At 38.3% G+C, this 20847-nt stretch overlaps 1 protein-coding gene across 1 annotated transcript in view; it reads left to right on the forward strand.

The window, feature by feature from the left end:
• LOC100661525 (aldehyde dehydrogenase 1A1-like) overlaps positions 1-20335 on the forward strand; it is a 53857-nt gene extending 33522 nt beyond the window's left edge. Inside the window, exons 8-13 of the mRNA XM_023544745.2 lie at positions 1744-1846; positions 3911-4095; positions 8439-8603; positions 11164-11321; positions 14487-14561; positions 19753-20335. Of these exons, the coding sequence (XP_023400513.2) occupies positions 1744-1846; positions 3911-4095; positions 8439-8603; positions 11164-11321; positions 14487-14561; positions 19753-19825 (759 nt within the window). The 3' untranslated portion in view covers positions 19826-20335. The remainder of the gene's footprint in view (positions 1-1743; positions 1847-3910; positions 4096-8438; positions 8604-11163; positions 11322-14486; positions 14562-19752) is intronic.
• The last annotated feature ends 512 nt before the right edge of the window (positions 20336-20847 follow it).

The following is a 20847-nucleotide window of genomic DNA, read 5'->3' on the forward strand; positions in this document are numbered from 1 at the left end:
AAATGTTCAGTGGAAGAAATAATGCGTGCTTCTTTTTGTATGCAGTATAGAGGATGAGGAAATCCTGGTGGCGTAGTGGTTAAGTGCTACAGCTGCTAACCAAAAGGTCGGCAGTTCGAATCCACCAGGAGCTCCTAGGAAACTCTATGGGGAAGTTTTACTCTGTCCTATAGGGTCGCCATGAGTTGGAATCGACTCAACGGCAATGAGTTTTTTTTGTGTGTGTTTTTTTTTTTTTTTAGAAGGTGAAGGGCCAAAGTACCCCCATCTTATAAAACTGCTAACACAAATCAGAAACAAGGCAGCATGGGATAAGTGCACTAAGATGTGTACAGAGCACTGGGAGAGGGTTCACAGAATGGAATGATGATGTCTAACTGGGTGCTAAAAATTGCTCTGGGTTTTGAAAAATGATTCAGACAGAGTCTCTCCAGTGCAAATCTATGTTTAGTCTGCTTTTATTAATTGACTTTTAGGGGTTTGTTTTACTCCCACAAAATCTTTAGAAAAGATGAAGGCATTGGCAGATTAGTTAATACTCTGTATTCACAGTAGCAGGAGCCCTGGTGGCGCAGTGGTTATGTGCTCAGCTACTAACCAAAACGCAGGCGGTTTGAACTCACCAGCTGCTGTTAGGGAGAAAGATGTGGCTGTCTGCTTCCTTAAAGATTACAGCCTTAGAAACCCTATGGGGCAGTTTTACTCTGTCCTATAAAGTCACTATGGGTCAAAATCAACTCAATGGCAATTTTTTTTTTTTTTTATGTACAGTAGCAGGTAGTTCAATAACCACATAAAATTTAAATATACACTCAGTAAGCCTCTATTTATCTTTTGTTCAGTCTGAATGGAAACATTTATTAAGATCTGGTACGAGTTTCTATGTTAATGGGTTGCTATGTTCTTAAGCCAAGTCTAATTTGAAAAACATTTTGCTGTGTTACCTAAATAAAAACAAAAAATGCAATCCTCTTCATTTTGGTTATTGCACAATAAGCTTATGCAGCTGAAATCCACATCTTTTAAAAAAAAAAAAAAATTAGCCTTTGAGAAATCCTAATACTTGTTCTGTGGTATAGTAAAAACAACCCAAAGAATTAAAATAAAATAAATCATCTTTTTTAAAAAAATCGTATTAGTGGATTGAGGTTTCAACTAAAATAATGAAGAATAATTAATTTTAAAACAGGCCAAGTTTTAGAGACAAAAAAACCAAAAATAACTACAGAAAATAACCTTGATGGTAAGAGTTCCACAAAGAAAAAAAAAGAAAATTCTAGAAACAATGTCTTTCTCTGAAGAGAGGCAACTAGCATTAAAGAAAAATCTAGAGCAGTAGATTCCAGCCAACTGAGACAGAAGCACGGAGTACAGATCCAATTTCTTACCTTTTAGCTATACTGTTCAAAGATATAGCATGAGAGAGAGAAGTGTGTCAGCCACCACAGAAGGGAGCCCACAGTGGTAGATCCTACTGAAGAAAGTATGTGGTGGTAGGACATTGTCATTGCTACCAAGGAGGTAACAATCTGTTGGGAAACTTTTGTGTACACAAATGACACAATCTGAGACAGACTCTGAAGTAGTCCTTACAAAGGTGTCAGATCTTGAAAGTTTCCATTATGAATGGTTTTCCCAAATGAAATTTAACTGTGGCACACATTTCCTATAAATTTCAAACACTAAATGAACCTGTCTTCGTGAAAGCAGATTAAACCTCCCCTTTGTCTCGCTCCGTTTCAGGTGGGCAAAATGATCAAAGAAGCTGCCGGGAAAAGCAATCTGAAGAGGGTGACCCTGGAGCTGGGTGGAAAGAGCCCCTGCATTGTGTTTGCTGATGCTGACTGTAGGTATCAGCCGCTGGGCTAACTTTTCACCGGGTGTTTTGGTGGTATCTGATAATTGCATACAGTGAACTTGAATTTTACAGAAGGGTTTGCTTTGAACATCAAAGTGTAAGGCATGAATCAGAGTCCAAAATTGCTCTTGAAAAATCTCAGAAATTGTCCTAAAGTTATAGCCTAAAGGCAGGTCTAACAAATACACCCTTTCTCCCTGGTTTGGAAGAGATTACTATTTCCTCAGCAGAACCCCAAAGTAGATGGTTTGCATTTAGGGGTTGTATTAGTTTCCTAGAGCTACCTTATCAAAGAATTGCATACTGGGTGGCTTAAAACAATAGAGATGTGTTCTCTGACAGCGCTAGAGGATAAAAAAAGTCTGAAATCAAGGGGCACAGGGCCATGGCCACTCCCAAAGCCTCTAGCAGAAGATCCTTGCCTCTTCCAGCTTCTCCTGGCCCCATGTGTCCACTGGCTTATGGCAGCACAACTCCATTCTCTGCCACTGCGGTCACACAGCCATCTTTTCCCTGTGTCTGTGTCTCTGTGTCTTTTCTCCTCTTCTTGTAAGGACACCAGTCATTATGGGTCAAGGTCCATCGTAATGATCTCATCTTATGCTTTATTACATCTGCAAAGACCCTGTTTCCAAATAAGGTCACGTTCAAGGGAGCAGGGATTAGAATGTCCACATATCTTTTGAGGGGACAAAATTTAACCCACAATAGGGGCCATGATGTTTGTTTGGTCTTTAATTCTGTGCTGTTACTTATTAGCACGCATTAAGCACGATGGGATAGATGCCCATCCTCAGACACATTGAACTGGGCCCAAATATGGAGACAGCCGCTGCACATTTGTCATCTCCCTTCACTCTGGGCTGGACACTCATTAAATAAACAGCCAGAAGAAGACGGCTCGTACTATTTAAATAATTTCTCTCTCTCTTTTTTTTTCTAGCAAGCATAATTGAATTTACATGTGTTAAATTTACAGTTATAATGGCGCTCCACTATGCAATAATATCCTAGGATCATTCTGATTATAGTACCAAGTGGACCCCCAAAATTCTCTCCTAAATCGGAGTCAATAGCATTCAAATAGACTATCAAACATTCATCCAATCTTTTCTTTAATGCCTGCATTATCAGCACGAGGCTGTAAATACAAATGGTTCATGGAATTGCCAGTGTTGCTGCTGTGGTCTTCACTGAAGTTTTTTGCTTGTAGAAAATATTACCTTATTATGTTTTCTACAAACATAGAAAGATTCCTGATTTTACCAAACGTTTCTGTATGCTGTGTCTGCTTCAACTTAAGCAGGTGTGACTAGTTCACAAAATAACTGAAACCATACCCAGCTGCTATAATGCTGAATTAAATCTTCAGTAGTTAGAGAATTAAATACAATGAAATTTTTTTTTTTCTTCCTGTTTGGGATCTTTGTTTTAAGGAACATTTTTCACCATCTCAAAAAATTAGATAAGAAGTGTTTGTAGGCATAAATGAAATAGTATGGCATTCCTTAATAGTAGATTTTGAAAAACATCTTTCCTAGATAAAGTTGTAAGACGGGGGAGAGACTGAGTATTAGATTTTTTTTTTTTTCCATATATATCACTTGTCTTATTGATTAGGGCATATAAGAACTCTCTAAATTATTTAATGTAATGAAACCTTTCAGATTTTCTTTGTTATCTAATTAAAACCTGAGGTTGGAAAGAAATATTCAGCCATAAAACTAGTTATAAATGAAAATATTTATAAAGTACATTTGCAATGAGATTTGACCTTACGAAACTTTCCATATTCTTGGTAATGCTGACATTAAATTTATAATACTGGATACCAGTTTTTCAGATTTTACTATGTGCTGCTATCCTTTCCATAGCAAATAAAGTATCAGAAAGATTAGCCACCTGGCTGATAAGAGGTAGAATATATTGAGCCCGTGTCTGACTACCCAACTCACAATCTTTCTATGCCATCATATTGCCTCTTAGACATACACATAAAAATAAAAAATCTTTAGAAAATATCACTTCTTTAACATGATGTCTTCTTTGCAGTGGACAATGCAGTCGAATCTGCCCACCAGGGAGTATTCTTCCACCAGGGCCAGTGTTGTATAGCTGCATCCAGACTTTTTGTGGAAGAATCAATTTACGATGAGTTTGTTCGAAGGAGTATTGAGCGGGCTAAGAAGTATGTCCATGGAAATCCTCTGACCCCAGGAGTAAATCATGGCCCTCAGGTGGGTATAAAATAGAAGGAATTCCATTATCAGGAGACAAGAATAAAGTACAGGCAGTCCTGGAGTTACCAACATCCAACTTTTGGGCAACCCTTAGCCAAAAAAAAAAAAAAAACCCGTTGCCAACAAGTGGATTCCAATTCATAGTGACCCTATAGGACAGAGTAGAGCTGCCTCACAGGGTTTCCAAGGATCGTTCGTGGATTCAAACTGCTGACCTTTTGGCTGGCAGCTGTAGCTCTTAACTCCTGTGCCACTAGGGCTCTGAGGACAACTCTTACTGGCCCTGTAACGTTATGTAAATTTGAAAAGATTGAACCAGTCCCTAAAAAAAAGCCCCTACTCACAACAAATTCTTCATGACACTCACCTTCACTGGCTGCATGTGTAGCTTTTCAATCATTGAAAAGGCTTAGGGCCATTTCCTGCACTAAAGTAAGGCTGGATAAGACCCTAATGCACCTGTTACCAACTTACAAATGTGACTTAAAGGCACAGCTAGAAACAGGTCTCACTGGTAACCCGGGGGCTGCCTGTATCCTCTTTTTCCTTCCTTCTTGGTTTTTTTTTTTTGCCCTGGTTTTTTACTAAGATTACTTTGTGTCTACGCATCTTCCTAGGTAAAAATACTGTAAATAAAAATAAAAATACTGTACCCGTCTGGTAATTAAAAACAATGCATCTATCATGCAACAGTAAAGGAAGCATCCGGCTTTTGTGTTGCCCAGTTTTCATGCCTAGGAACAGTTTGAGGCATGCTGGGAATTAAAGGTGTGAGGAAAAATAAAAGAATGCTCTAAAAGTCTTGTTTTCCTCAGTCTTCGCCCCTCCTGATCCCTGTACACAGTTGTCTATCCACTGGAAGGTGGGGCACTGGTAGTTCCGTGGGAGGACTCTCGCCTTCGGTGCTGGGGGTCCCCTGGATTCCTGCTAATGCGCCTCCTGAGCGGCCACCACCCGTCTGTCGGTGGACGCTCGCGTGTTACTAGGATTCTGAACGGGTTTCACTAGAGCTTCCAGGCCAGGACAGGTCAGGAAGCAATGCATGGTGATCTGCTTCTGAAAATTAGCCCATGAAAAGCCTGTGGATCACAACGTCTGATCCCCAGCCGATCATGAGAACGGCACGGCCCTGAGCAGTGTTTTGTTCCGTAGTCCACGGGGTCACCATGCGTCAGAGGCCAACTCAACAGCAGCTACCAACCATGCACTTGGAAATTCTTATGCAGTTGTATTATTTGTTCCCCGGAATCAGCCCTTTGTCTTAGCTGCCGTCCCACAGATCTAGACAGCTATCACGTCTCTCAGTCCTCTCCAAAGTCTTCAGTTATTCTGACCTTCTTATGGTATGAAGGGTATCCTAAAGGATCTCAGTTCCTGGGTTTGAGGCAAACTCCACATTGTACTTGTTAAAGCCCACTTATTCCTTAGGGCTCCTGGTTTTCTTATGTATACTAGCATCTGTGAGGGTGTTTCCTTCTTATCCAGCTTTCACTTTTCCTTCTTCCTCACACAGCTCTCTGTTCATTGTCTGTTATTCAAGTTCCTGGACCTTTGGTTCTGAATTTTCTCCTGCCCTTTGGAGTTCTGTTCTGGACAAGTAGTTCTCAATTTAGGGTAACTTGGGCCCCCAGGGAATGTTAAGCAGTGTCAGTAGATTGAAAGAGAAATATATATGAGGAGAGGGGAGGGGAAGGAAAGAGAGGGGAGGGGAAGGAAAGAGAGGGGTGGGGAGGGAGGAAGAGGGAAGGAAACATCTAAGTTATTGCTTACCCAATGTTCAAGGGTGTTGAACTCTGAGTAGGCAATACTTTCCTCTTATAGAGCATCTGCGGAATTCAACCAGAAGCTCAAAAGTTGAACTAGAATACCTCATTACTGCTACGAGAACAGAGTTAAATTACACTTTTTAAAAAAATTCCAATCCATAGGATTCTTAAGTACATAATCCAGTGATCTAACTGCTTAACAGAAGACTTTATCAATTAATAGATTTTTATCATGGGTGGGACTGAATAGGTAGGTATGTTAGGATATTGAGAACTAAAGGACTGAAAAGCCCCCAGGGCTTCTTTAGCCTTGAAAACATTCTTCCCTTGTTAGGAGAAAGAGCTTCAGGAAAAGAGGCTCCCCCTTCACTGAGCTTTAGCCTACTGCTTCACCCACTGGTGGAGGAGCAAACTGGGGCTTTTTAAATATATTCAAAATCTTCCTCACTGTAACAAAACATTGCAGAGAAAATAATCACCGATGATATTTGTTTGGGAAAGAAAAACTTAAAGAAGTTTGTTTTGTTTTTACTTTGAAGTTTGCAATCTTAAAGTATTTGGGGATTAGAATAATGCAAAGATATGTATATTTGTATGTGTGTGTATATGACATATATATATACACTTACACACATACATGTATGTGTGTGCATGTATATGTATGTCACCAGCTATCTACTCTGGTCACATGCAGAGAAAAGTTATGGCTTGGGAAACACATATCGAACAAAAACCCAAAGTCATGATTTGGTGGACGTAGTGAGATTAATGTCTCATAATAGACCAGGGAAGCCTCACGGGGAGGTACGTGGATTCTTGACTGTTTACTGACAAACCAGAATATCTTAACTGGCCTGAGAGCACCTAACACCAACCTCTTATTCTGAGTGTATGAAGAATTGTGTGATAGATTAAATATAACTTCTTATTAAACTAAAACCATTTGTCCTGGAGTCAGTCCCGACTCAGGGTGACCCCACGTGTGTCAGAGTAGAACAGCATGCTCCACAGGGTTTTCAGTGGCTGATTTTTCAGAAGTAGCCAAGTATGGTGCCCAGTTATAGAAAATGTTTTCTGGTTTCAAGCAGCACTTAATACAGTTTGAATATGGGAGCTGGGAGCTAGGCGTGTGCATTTAGGAATAACTTTATGGAACCTTTCTCTGGGCCTTGGAAAATGGGGGAAGTGTGCAGAAGACAATGAAGATGGTGAAAATCACCTGTTTAAGTCGCAAGACGGAGTAAACTGGCAAGAGTCCCCCACCTTTACCCCCTGGATCCCCTAGTTTTTTTTTTTTTTTTTTCTCTTTTCTTTAATCCTTAACCCCACCACATCTGAGACAAAAAGGTGGCTTTCACCAGGGATTTGGAGTCAGGGAGTCACACAATTTTTCAATCTCCCAAAGTAAGAATTAAGGCAATGACGGTCATTGTTGTTTTTATGTGCCCTAGAGCCAATTCCAGGAACCCTGATTGCGCAGTGGTTAAGGGCTACAACTGCTAACAGAAAGGTTGGCAGTTTAGATCACCAGTCACTCCTTGGAAACCCTATGGGGTAATTCCACTCTGTCCTGTAGGTTCGCTATGACTCAGAATTGACTGGAAAGCAATGGGGTTTAGAGTCAATCCTGACTCATACTGACCCTATAGAACAGGTTGAAACTACCCCATAGGATTTTCAAGGCTGAAATCTTTACTGGAGCACCTCACCAGGTCTTCTGCAGAGCCACTGGAGTGTTCGACCTTTCAGTTAGCAGCCAAGTGTTTTAACCATTGTCCCACCAGGGCTCCTTTGAGGCAATGGGTGGCCCCCAATTGTACTGCATGGGGAGAGAGACATGTGTTCCTAGCTTTCCCAGCTGAAAATCTGGACCCAATTTTTTTCCTCATAAAAACCATTGTTTAAGAAACCATCTAAGTGCTGTAATACTTGCCATATATTCAGATTTAAATAACATTAAGATGGTGACAATCAGGTCAGGCCAGAAACTGCAAACATATCTCCTGACAGTTCCAGAGGGACCCGAACCAAGGAGGATGGGCAGGCTGTGGTCAGAACGTGGCATCAAAGGACATGGACCGGGCCAGAGGGCAGGGTTCAGGAACAGAGCCCAACAGAAGGATAAGAGTCTTTTTAAAGTATAAAAGGATTGGATCTGATTAAACCCAGCACTGATGTTCCCTTTTTCTTCTTTCACTCCATTCATTTGAGTTAGGACTACAGTGTCCAGCGTCCAGGTAAATGTATTGGAATATTAACAGGCATTTATCCTAGAGTAAATAAATAACCGTTGTGTGAAAAGGTTTATCTGTTTTCTCTATTTGCTTTTCTTACATAACTGTAAACAAATGCTAAATACAAGTATCTTTAAGGTTCCTTTCCAGAAAAGTCATGAGGATAAAATACAACCAAAGAATGAATCAAAGCTTCCACCAGGTGTTTTTATTCAGTATTTGACATAATAACAATAGTCTAGCATTTTGAACCCTACATTAACAGACCAGACAATGTGTTATCCTCACAAGTTGCTAACCTCTCTCCTCTCCCCCTTTTCTGGTGATGTTTTTCAAATAGATTGACAAGGAGCAATATGTTAAAATACTTGACCTCATTGAGAGTGGGAAGAAAGAAGGAGCCAAACTGGAATGTGGAGGAGGCCCGTGGGGGAATAAAGGCTACTTTATCCAGCCCACAGTTTTCTCTAACGTTACAGATGAGATGCGCATTGCCAAAGAGGAGGTAAATGGTTTCTTTCTGTTCTGTTGCCTTGTTGTGGTGTTTTGTCTGCATGTGTGTATACAAAGTGTCCCTTTGAAATTCTCAGCTCTTTGAATATCTTTTCAGGAAATGTTACTTTTCATTCTGTTATTGATAAAAGTTTAAGGTATTTGGGATCAAGACTAAAAATACTAAAGATTCCGTTTATCTGGCCAAGAATTTCCAGCCAAAGATGGATCAGGAGGGGTAACGCTTTCTAGGTGTTTCTTTCACAGCGTTAAGGTAATGAAAGACAATTTCATCTTCATGTGGCTTTTTCTTTTGAGATAATAGATTTGAAAATAATTTGTAAAGGGTAAACTGACATGCAGTTACAGGTTCTGGGTTTTGTTTTTTTTTTTTTTGAACTTTTTTTTTTTTTTTGTGTGTGATAATTGTAGGTTCACAGGCTTTGAGTAATATGAAAAGGTCTCCTGTAATCTCAGCTACAGTGTTCTCCTTTACAGCCCCAGCCAATGGCAGCTGGTGTCTTTAAACATCTGCAATGGATAGCTCACTATTTCTTGAGAACTTTCCATGTTGGGACAGTGCTGATCATTAGAAAGTTCTGCCTTTGGCTTGCTAGACTCTCTCCTCTTATGCTGTGCCTGCTGCTTCCATATTTACCTTTTGCCCTTTTCCTCGTAGTAACCATTCATATATTTGAAAAGAACATTCATCCTCTTTATCACTCCCCACCTTCCATGTACTCTCGGCCCCATATTTTTTAGCTCTTAAACTTTCTAATTTTCCTAGGCAAATATACTTGTAGTTTAATATCAGATGATCACAAACTATTTAACATCAAAAAAAAAAAAAAAAAGATCCAGAGATATGATAAATAACTAGGAAAAGATAGCTTGCATTTAGAAGTCATAAATAATCTACCCCATGGGCACTCGGGGGGTTTTAATAAATGTATAGATTGATTTACTGGCTTTGGGCCATGAAGGTGATAAAGAAAGAAGGCACTGACAACTCAGATACATTGAATCATAATCCTTTCATTCACTGACCTTGTGTTTAGCATCTCTGATACGGCAGAAGATCTGGGAGGGTTATCTTCCTTGCCCAGACATTGACATCATATGAGGGAAAAAGTATAGGATAAGATTTGCAAACAGAGGAAACAAACAGGAAAAACAAAAGTAAAAGCAAATGCATATGGATAATCAAGCGTACTTTGTTTCTCAATGTCAATTCAGTCCTGTAATTTTTGCTTTTATTGACAAGTAGTTGTCTGATGAGATCTGAAGTTGTATATCTTGATTAATTTTAGAAAAAACTGAGGGAAAAATCTTCAATGAAGGAAACATTCATTGTATTCTTACAATGTACATAGTAGAACAGCTTGCTTGCTACTTCAAAGTAGTACCCTGGTGCCATGCGATGTGTTCAATTTAAATTTTGAAAGCTGTTAAGCTACTTATTGCAGTAGCTGCTGTATATCTGGTTCTCAGGTTGTAATATAATGATTAGATTTACAACTTTTAGATTTTTACTTGGCTCCATTGATGGCAGGCCTTACCCCTATGACTCTTCGCTCAATGGCGAACACCAAAAAACATTTCTCTTTTTTGATTTTTACCTTCCCTCATTCACATTTCCCAGAAGACCCTGTTCAGTCGGTAACACTCAGAAAGCCCTCTTTGTTTTAAATTTTAATAATTGGTTTAGAGAAATTTAATATAGGAATTTAATCTTTAAAGGAAAATCCAGTTCTTTTTCTCCCACTTGGGCCTGAGTTGGGCTGTGCTAATTCAAGATCTGGTGAAAGTGAAAGAGTGGTAGAAGCTGGAATAAGCCAAGTGTGATTTCCGTTTTCTGTTCCGTGATTATAGTCGTTGCCAATGAACTCATGCTTTGATTAGTACAGGGTGACTGGGGATTTAAGCCCTTTTTTTAGTAAGGTAAGGAGCCATTCCTTTCGTATATGAGAGTTGCACAAGATTTGACTACGGAGTAGCATCAGAACAAAAATTCATGTTGTCTTACTAACTTGGTTTCCCCCAGCACTCTGGTTTCTCTGGCACCTAGCTAATTATGAAAAGATCTAAGTCCAATAGACTGTATCAATCCATCACTGGTACACTGATATTTAAAACACAGTATTATTAATCATTGCCTATACAATCGTTTATCCAATAGAACAATCATTGCTTTCTCTGGCTTATCGTTTGTGTAGTAATTTGGAAGACGAGGAAAACTTGGGAGAGAATTAAAAATGTTCCTAAACAGGAAAGAAATTCTGAAGCTAATGATTTAATGTACCACCATAAGTTCTTGGAAGCCTTAATTCCAACATCCAGAAAATGAATATTGCCATTTTTGTTTATATCCACCCTGTTCCAAAGAGGATGTAACACATGACTTACTAGCAATCTGGCAGTTACCTACTTAGATTGTTACACACAAACTTGAAATAAGTAGGAAACTCTTGATCATTTTAGGACAGCTTGCAGGGGAAATTAAATCCACAATACAATTTAAAATATTTAGTCTTAACCTCTTTGATTCATTTCATTCATTTCCTGTGGTATAGATATTTGGACCAGTCCAGCAAATCATGAAGTTTAAATCTTTAGATGATGTGATCAAGAGAGCAAACAACACTTTCTACGGTTTATCGGCAGGAATCTTTACCAACGACATTGATAAAGCTCTGACAGTCTCCTCTGCGCTGCAGGCTGGGACAGTGTGGTAAGTGAGCCCTAAGTAACACAGTCTTCTCTCTGGTAACCACATTAACAGGTTATCTTGAGCCTCTTCAGAGCTGGATTTTTCATTTGGAATCACATAACCTGCTAGAAACTCAGTTGTTGCCTTAAAAAAGGAAATTAAAAAAATAAAACAAAACAAAATCTTCTTATCCAGTTACTTGAAATTGCTTGCCCAAATATTTTATTGATGGGGTCTTTCTAGCCAAAGGAAGAGAATCAACATTTAGTTAATATTTCCTCTCTGCTAGGCACTGGATTCTGTACATTCATTAGCTCATTTTATCTTAGAACTTAACAGTTCTTCCAAGAGCATAGAATGGCAACATGTTGTCTCAAATTTATAGACAAAAAAAAGTTTATTGCAGTTAAGTAATTTATCAGGATCACACAGTAAATGACAGAGCAGAGACTCAGAAGTATTTCAGACTCTAAAGCGGTGGTTCTCAGTCCTAGTCGCCCATTAAGATCACTGGGGAGCTTTTAAAAGTAGTTTTTAAATAAAAGACCCAAGCCCAGCCTCAGCCATAGAAACTTACATGATCCATGTGTTTTACGCACTCCCCTCCTTAGCCCCAAATCAGTTTACATATTTTTAAAGTCCATGGTTCTGCTGGTCCCTGGTTCTTCCTACAATAAGATGTTTCTTTCAGGAACTCTTAAATAAAAACAAGCAAATTATTAAATGATCCATATGGCTAGTAATTAATGTAGAGTTCTTCTATATGGAAAAATCACTAATAAAATTCAGCATTACTTTTACATGTATGTATGTATGTTATTTCCACTTATTGAAGCCTTACCATGTACCAAACACTGGGACAAACACATTTTATACACGTCCTTGCTTAGGCTATAAAACAACCCTACTTAGCATTATCTCCATTGTGCAGAGGAGGAAACACAGGCTCAGAGAGGCTAGGTGGCTTTCCCAAGATCACACAGCTACTAAGGGGCAGATGCAAGGTTTGCACCCAGAGGACTTCCCTTCTTTACCACAAGGAAGAAGGATCACAGAAGAGTCAATCAGCAGGGCTGATCATTTTGATCTTACAATTTGCTCTCACTGGATATTTCTCAGCTCTCTGTTTACCGACATTGAAGTGGTTTCATTTCCATTGTAGAGTAAAAAGTGCAAACTCATTTTCTCTACTTTTTAGCAAAGATACGTACCAGGTTTTTTTTTTTTTTTAATAGAGAATGTTATACGACCGTATGATAGAGTAGCTTATTATGACATCTTTCCACTGAGTGTCTTGGGAATCCCATTAGAAACGTCTATACTATCAAAACGGAGGGGACCATAGTCTCATCCAGTTATGTCCTAGAACATAATTACATTCTGGCATTGTCCCAGAATATAATAGCTCCTTGGGGTTTTCAAGACACCTGTTTAATTTCAGAGTGGCTGAGATTTTACCCAGTAATTTCAAAAGTAAAGATCTTATTACACAGTTTAAAGAACGATTAGGTAACCTGTCTTTTTTTCTTTTTTTTGATAATATTTGTTGTCTTTTTTGGTGAAAGTTTACACAGCAAATTAGGTTCCCATTTAACAATTTCTATGCTTATTGTTAGGCAACATTGGTTATGTTTTTCACAATGTGTCACCATTCTCATTATTTCCATTCTGTTTGTTCTGTTTCCATTAATCTAGCTTCCCCACCCCCCTCCCCCTTACCATCTCATCTCTTTTTTAGGGTAAACGTTGACCGTTTGGTCTCCTATAGATGATTACTTAAAGAAGCATAGTATTCACGGGTGCTATTGTTTATTTTATGAGCCAATCTGTTATTTGGCTGAAAGGTGACCTCCAGGAGTGGTTCCTCCAGCTCCAAGTTTAAAGGGTGTCTCAGGGTGATAGTCTTGGGGATTCTTCTAGTTTTTACCAGTCCAGTTAGTCTGGACTTTCTTAGGAATTTGAGTTTTGTTCTACATTTTCCTCCTATTCTGTCACTTTCTGTTGTATCCCCAGTCAGAGTGGTCAGTAGTGGTAGCTGGGCACCATCTAGATCTTCTGGTCTTAGGACAGATGAGGCTGTGGTGCCTGCGGGCTATTAGTCCTGTAGATAGTTTCTTCTTTGAGTCTTTGGTTTCCTTCTGTCTTTTTTGTTCTGGATTAGTATAGGCCAATAGTTGTAAACTGTCTTTTTTAGATATACATTTATTTAAGTGACTATCTTCCTAATGCAAAAACATGGATAAGATGTACTCCAGGAGAGTAAATGCTTTAACTGAGAAAATGCTGGAATATTATTTTAGCGCTAGGGTAATGACCAAACTCTCCTAATACAATTGATCTGGAAGTCACACTTATTATACTAGCATGAAAGGAGGAAAAAGTAAAAAAAAGATAACATTCTGCTCCTTTAAAAATATTTTTTCTCTTCTCTACAATGAGAATCATGTTGTCAATTAGATGTTACTGTTCACATTGACCACCAGGAAATTTAAAGAACAAGCAATAGTTCATGGCCCTCATAACTGCATTCTAACCCCCCCCCCCCCAGTTTTGATCTTCTATCATAATTTTTTCTTTTAATTCAAAATATTCAAGTGTTCATACTTATATGTACTCAAACATCTTTAAACACATTCTGAAGTATGTCAGGGCGTAAAGAAATTACTAATCAAATCCAATTCCTACCAAGGTCTCTGTTGAAGAAATTTATTGAACCAAATAATTTAAAAAATGAACTGAGTAATATATGTTGCAATTGTAAAAGAATATTGATTCTAGCCTGTTAAATTCCCAAGCCTCAAGAGAATTAAAAAGCTTACTGAATGTAGAGAGTAAAGAGCACTTATTCAACAGCCTCAAGACTCTAGCAAACTGTATTCTTCCTCTTATGACATATTGACTATTCTTTCTTTTATAATCCAGACCACTGCTTCTCAGGGACATGATGCACTACCAGTATGTCTATCCACACTTATAGGTGCACCACTCTATTTGTTTCTAGAGAGTATAGATACACATACTTATACTTCTGCATTCTAATTTACAGTGATACTTTCTTATTGCACTGAATGTGATATATTGAAATTAATGGAAATCTTAAGATGCTCTTTGAATTTCTAAAATTCCAAACTTAGAAGTTATTTCATAGGTTAAATGTTTGTTATAATGGACCTCCTTTCTTTTCAGGGTGAATTGCTATGGCATGGTAACTGCCCAGTCCCCCTTTGGGGGATTCAAGATGTCTGGAAATGGACGAGAACTGTAAGAATACCTTTCTGTTAAAATAAGCACTTATATTCATAAGAATGCTTGCCACTCCTAGGGAATTAATGCAAAGTCATCTTAAATAAAGTTTGCCTTTTTTCTTTTTTGGAGATCCAGACCACTGAATAGTTTATTGGATGCTGGTTTTAACCAATAGGTTCAAAAAGGTGATGGTAGAAGGGAAATATAATTTATTAAGGTCCTACTTTTCACAAGTGACCACATTAGGCACTTTACACGAGTGATTAAAAGATGTTTCTGCTTTTAGAATTATTTGTTTTATATACGAATGTAAATCTATTTAGAAACCATTTCCAGAAAAGGGATGGAAACTATAAACTGGCGATTATAAGAAGTGTGCAAATATAAGTGCCTTATACTTATTGAATATAACTCTTAAATCAGTAAATTAAAAAAAAATTTGAGTCTATTCCAACTCATAACCTCATATGACCCTATAGCACAGAGCAGAACTGCCCAATAGGATTTCCAAGGAGTGGTTGGTGGACTTAAACTGCTGACCTTTTGGTTAACAGCCGAGCCCTTAGCCACTGCGCCATCAGGACTCCAAGTAAGCAAATTAGGTGCCTTTATTTCAAAAAACTTTCAGTATAAGGCAAGTCATTCTCATTTGTTGAAATATTATTGATGTATATTCAAAAATTTTGAATTATCTGAATGAATAATTTTTGGTACTAAAACCTAAAATGAAATGTTACTAAGAAAGCAATATATTTTTTACTCATGGCTAGATTGAAAATATATATATAAATGCATTTATATGCTTTCAATTGCTTTTGAAACCAGGATATATAGATATTTTTTAATGTGCACCAAAACCAAAAAACCAAACCCATTGCCATCCAGTACAGAAGGCAAGCCATATCCTTGGTTAATTTTGTTCACTGAATTTTGGCCATTTGATTTTTTAAAGCTTTTCTTATACTTACTGATACATTAAGAAGCCATGAAGAAAAAGACACATCATGTATAAACTTTGTAGAATCAAACACACTGAAGCTGCCTGTTTCTTAAATAGCAAACAAAAAGGTGGCTTTCTCAAGTTTCCAAAGGTCATGAATACATTAAATAGCCATGTACTTCATTATTTATCTTAATAAATCAACAAAATTATCATGAAACAAGTATCTTTGTGGAGCCAACCTCTTCTTCAATATACATTTAAGTACTTTCTATTATACACGGTCCAGGGAACTCTAGAAAGGAGCCCTCGGTGGGTAGTGGTTAAATGCTCAGCTGCTAACTGAAAGGCTGGTGGTTTAAACCCACCAGCTGTTCCTCAGGAGAAAGATGTGGCAGTCCACTTCAGTAAAAATTACATCCTTGGAAACTTTATGGGGTGTTTCTATACTGTCCTATAGGGTAGCTATGAGTCAGAATCAATTCGATGGGAATGGGTAGGTACCCTAGAAATATAATACCCACAAAACTGTGGTGGCAGGAGGATACGTAAAAAAGATAGTACAAAAGAACCTGCACTAACTATGAAATATATAGTAACTCATTGCTGTCTAGTCAACTTCGACTCATAGTGACACTACAGGACAGAGTAGAACTTCCCCATAGGGTTTCTAATACTATAATCTTTATGGAAGCAGACTGCCACATGTTTTTCCCACAGAGTGGCTGATGGGTTTGAACTACTGACCTTTCAGCTTGCAGCCAAGCAGTTTTACCACTATATCACCAGAAAAAAAAAAAAAAAAATATCACCAGGGCTCCTTGAAATATGTAGTAATAGACCGAAAATCCATACCTCATGGAGGCAGAAAAGCAATTAAGCTGTAACGCGAAGTATTGAAGGACAGAAAACTTAGGCATTACCTGCGAGTAACATTAAGTATGACATCCCTCTGACCCTCAGTGTTCATTAGTCAGGGATTGTGGGTGGAGATGGGTATTGGAGAAAGAAGTTTAAGGCCTCTACGATCCTTTTCAGGTTTTACGGCTCTGTGGTTCTAACCCAGTGAAAATTCAGTGGATAAAAACTTAATGGCAGTTAATAGAGTAAGAGAAGACCTCACAGAAGGGATGGGACTTGGTCTAAGACTTTAATAAGTAAAGAAGAGGACATTCTTAGAGGGAACATTATTTGTGGCATGTTGAGGGGACTTTTGAGTTTGGTTGGTTGGTTGGTTGGATCTATGGATGTGGGAAGCATGATTTCAGAGTTAAATATGAAACAGATTAAGAAGTCCTAAACTTAAGCCAGTTGGTTGCTATTTTATTAGTGGAGCAGTGAAAAGCCATGGCTATCTTTAAAATGTTGGTGGGGAGGTAGAGAGTGGCAAATGATCAGGCCATAAAAAAGTACATGATATTGTAGAGGAAATACGCTTTGGAGCCACACACACCTGAATTTGACTCCTGGCTCCCCCACTCGCTTGACACACAACCCAGTTCAAGTTACCTAAAATTGGAGCCTCTGTTTTTTTTCCATGTTCAAAATGGAGATGCTGACACTTCTCCTGAGATGGCTTTGAGTTAAATGACATAATGCATGGAATTACAACAAAGCGGGGATTCCTTCCTTACTTCCTTTTCTTTATAATGTTCTTCATTGGAGAATCCCTTGGCTGAACTAAGTACTTTGCACAAAAAGCTAGAACAAAGTTCAGATCTCTGTGAAAGGTTGTTCATTGCTGGCCCAGCTATCTAACGGTTTTATCCGGGAGTATTAAAAGTAACATAATCAAAAGGACTAAATAACTAAAGTAGGCCACACATGTCAGTTAGGTCGAATAAAATTTGGCCAGACTTTAACTTTGAGGCACAAGGAAATCAAAAAGAAGGACTGAAAACAGAATTCAGCCATCAGTAATTTCCTAAACATCTGGACTGTGGGTATTGATCATTCTCTTCTTTAAGACACGAAGGAAAAGGTTATGCTGCAATTTTTTACTTCAATAATTCCAGCTGAGAGTGCTATAGTCAAAGTCCACCTGAAACCAAATTTGACAAACTTAATAAACAAGTCATTTATTGCAAGGTGTTCAAAGAGAATCACTGAAGCACTAACCTCAACTGATCGCCGAGAGTTCAATTACAATTTGCCCTCAAAGGTAGAAAGGCAGAATAGATCAGCTGGGAGCAGAGTCCTGAAACAGCCACAGAGGGTGATGTGCAGACCCCAAATGGGTTTGCTGGTGACACAGTGCCCAAAACTGGATTTTTCATCTCTGATCACGGTGCTGGCACCAGAACAAGTTCAATGGCAGAGATTCCTCTCTTTGAGTGACTGACCTAATTTTCACTTAGATTAACATAAGATACTTGAGACTTTGCTACTATGCCATTTCAAGCTGAATTTATTCTCAGAACCTCACAAGATCCTTTTCTCCTGCTGCTGCTTTCAGAAAAGGAGAGTATAGAAGGAGTATGTGACTGGGCTTATACGGAGAACTCAAATGAGTATTTTTTTTTTTCCTGATTGTATTTGCCAGGTCAATTCAGGGCACATTATTTCTGTGCCCACTTAATCAGTGCCAGGCTCAGTGCTGGGTACAGAATGAAAAATGGATGTAGTCAATACCAGATTCCCAGTGTGGTCCCTGGTTGAGGAACACGGGGCATTATGTGGGAGTTTGTTAGCAATGCATAGTCTCAGGCTTCACCCCAATCCTGCTGAAGCCGAATCTTCATCTTAATAAGATCCCAGGTGATTTATGCACCTAAGATTCTAGAAGCACTGATCTAGTAACTCATTGACTTGTAAGAGAAAGAAAAATACAAATGAATGTTTTTATATTATATCATAGATATATATATATGTGTACATAGGAATACTAAGTAGCAAGACCTATTTTAACCCAAGTATGACAATTTAATCACACTTATTACTCTTTTGAGAGTTTCAAGTGTCCATTAACTCAAATACAGTAAAAAGCCTATTGGCAAAATTCGTGAGTTAATTTATGTAACTCGTTGAGCTAAAATACTGGTTAAATATTATACTTTAATGGGTTTCAGACAACTGAGGCTAAGCCCTTTAATTCCTTTAGAGAGCATGCTCATTGCAGCTTTTAGAAGGCATTTGCAGCAGTTCAATTGGCCAAGAAACTACTCAGTGTAGGAGGATTAGGTTACCCAGGAGAAAAGGTGTCTTCTGCATACCTGTCTGCATCACAAGGAGGGAGGGGTAAAAAGGATTAAGATCTTTTTCTTCTTTAAGCCTACATGTGCATGGGTTTTTATCATTTTAGGAGTATATTTATATATAGTAATTTGATCCTCTCATCAAAACAGTAAAGAGAATAATTTAGCCCAATCCTTTTTTGTTATCTCCTCCACAAAGGGAAAATTGAAGTCAGCTTCCAAAACTGGTAGGAGGTCCCCATAAAGATAATTGCTAACAAGGTGCCGGGGTTCAAATTGCTTGACTTGGATTTTGGACTCAAAGGTTTTATAAACAGATTGCAGGGTATTGAAGAGATTGCATGAAGGGGAAAAATCTAACAACTGCAAAAAGCCTAAAGGCCTGAATTTAAGCCAATCTATTAGCAAAATAATACTCATCATCATCGTAGTATTTTTCAAAGCTAACAATAAAGGTCAGGTTTTTGTTTTGCCAAAAATAAAATATATTGTTAAAATGACAGCTAGAAAACATATTTTTGAAGCCATAAGAGGGCAGACTGGCATTCCTGAGCAGGAAAAGAGAAGCAAGGTCCATTTTCCACCATCTCACAACTTCTGTGCCCGTCACACATGGTACATACAAGCCATACTTGAGCGTAGAGTTTTACTGTATTTCTCTTGGGTGATTATATATTACCACTTCTCCTCTTGTACTATATCTGTCTTATTTATTTGAACCTAAATAGAAATTAGAGAATTCTTGTTGGACTGAACCATCTTTCATGGCTAACTTCAGTGGTCAGCTCTTTTACAGTCAAGTAGAAAAATGTAAGAAGCGGGTGATTTCTGTGACAGTCAACTCAGAGTTCAAGATTATTTAAAATTCAAGAATGTTCCTCACAGAAGGATTTCTGTAAGGCCAGATATCTTATGGTTGACTAGTCACTATTTCAAATGCCTCTGTGCTCTGCATATATTTTCTGTTGACTCTAGCCAGATAAGCAGGAACTAACTCGTACCAAATCATGGACTACAAAGTACATTTGTTTGCTGTGCTAAATTCTCTCTATGCCCCCCTGCCTCTCTCTAGGGGAGAATATGGCTTACATGAATACACAGAAGTCAAGACAGTCACGATGAAAATTTCCCAGAAAAATTCATAAAGAAAACAACAAGAACAGAGAGAAGAAATTTCAACTGCTAAACATCTTCCTACAGTCGCTAATACAGTGGATTTTACATCTAAAATTGTCCTTTCCTTGATTTGTTTTTAAATAAGTAAATCATGTTAGCATTAACACCACACATGGAAAACTGGACATTAGCTTCTTCCGAAAGAATCATTTGCCTTGTGATATGGGACCCTAACTCCTGTCCTAGATAGGTAGGATGGATTTGGATGAAAGATCTCTCTAGCTCTGTAATCGTCCGAATAGCTCCTTACCTTGTAGCTACTTGTCCAGGATAATCACTTTCTAGAGGAGGACCAGTTGTCATTTAGCATCTTTTCCTTAACAATCCCTTGAAGTACGTAACATACATGTTAACCACGAGAAGGGAGTAGGGGTGCTCTGTGCTCAGTAGTTGTGAAGTCATTGCTGTCTCTTGAAATGTTTCCCAGAATGTGCTGTCTGTCTGTCAAGAGAAGTAACGCCGGAAATACTTAGCTGTAATCTGAATATAAACCTCAATAAAAACAGCCTCGTATGATTGCTTTTAAAGTCTGAACTTTTTGAGTAGAGGTTTTGGTTTTGGTGATTTATTTTTCGGTCACTAAAAGTGCTATTACAGTTAAATTGAGCATAAAAGTGCGTTTAAAAATAAAAGCCTAATCCACCCTTTCTCCAAAGGGTGAAGAAACATATTTGACTTTCCTGAGGAAACATATTTCACTTTTCTGAGGAAATCTGGCAGACCCTTGTTTTCACATTTGAGATGAATGGCTTTAGTCAATCAGCAAGTATCTTACTGAGTACCTACAAGTTCTGGAGGCTGTGTTAGGTGTTGTACCAAACAGATGACAGTGGATGGTCTGTTATCTCAAGATGCTTTCACAGCGAAGAAATACACAGTCCAAAAAAGGAAAGGAAGGCAGTAGAACAGAAATGAGAATTCTAAGAACAATATGAGCCCAGTAATATACCAACAGGGTAGTAATGGAATCTAACTGTGGAAATAGGGAATG

Source organism: Loxodonta africana, chromosome 9, assembly GCF_030014295.1.
Source record: "Loxodonta africana isolate mLoxAfr1 chromosome 9, mLoxAfr1.hap2, whole genome shotgun sequence".
In the NCBI taxonomy this organism is placed as follows: domain Eukaryota; kingdom Metazoa; phylum Chordata; class Mammalia; order Proboscidea; family Elephantidae; genus Loxodonta; species Loxodonta africana.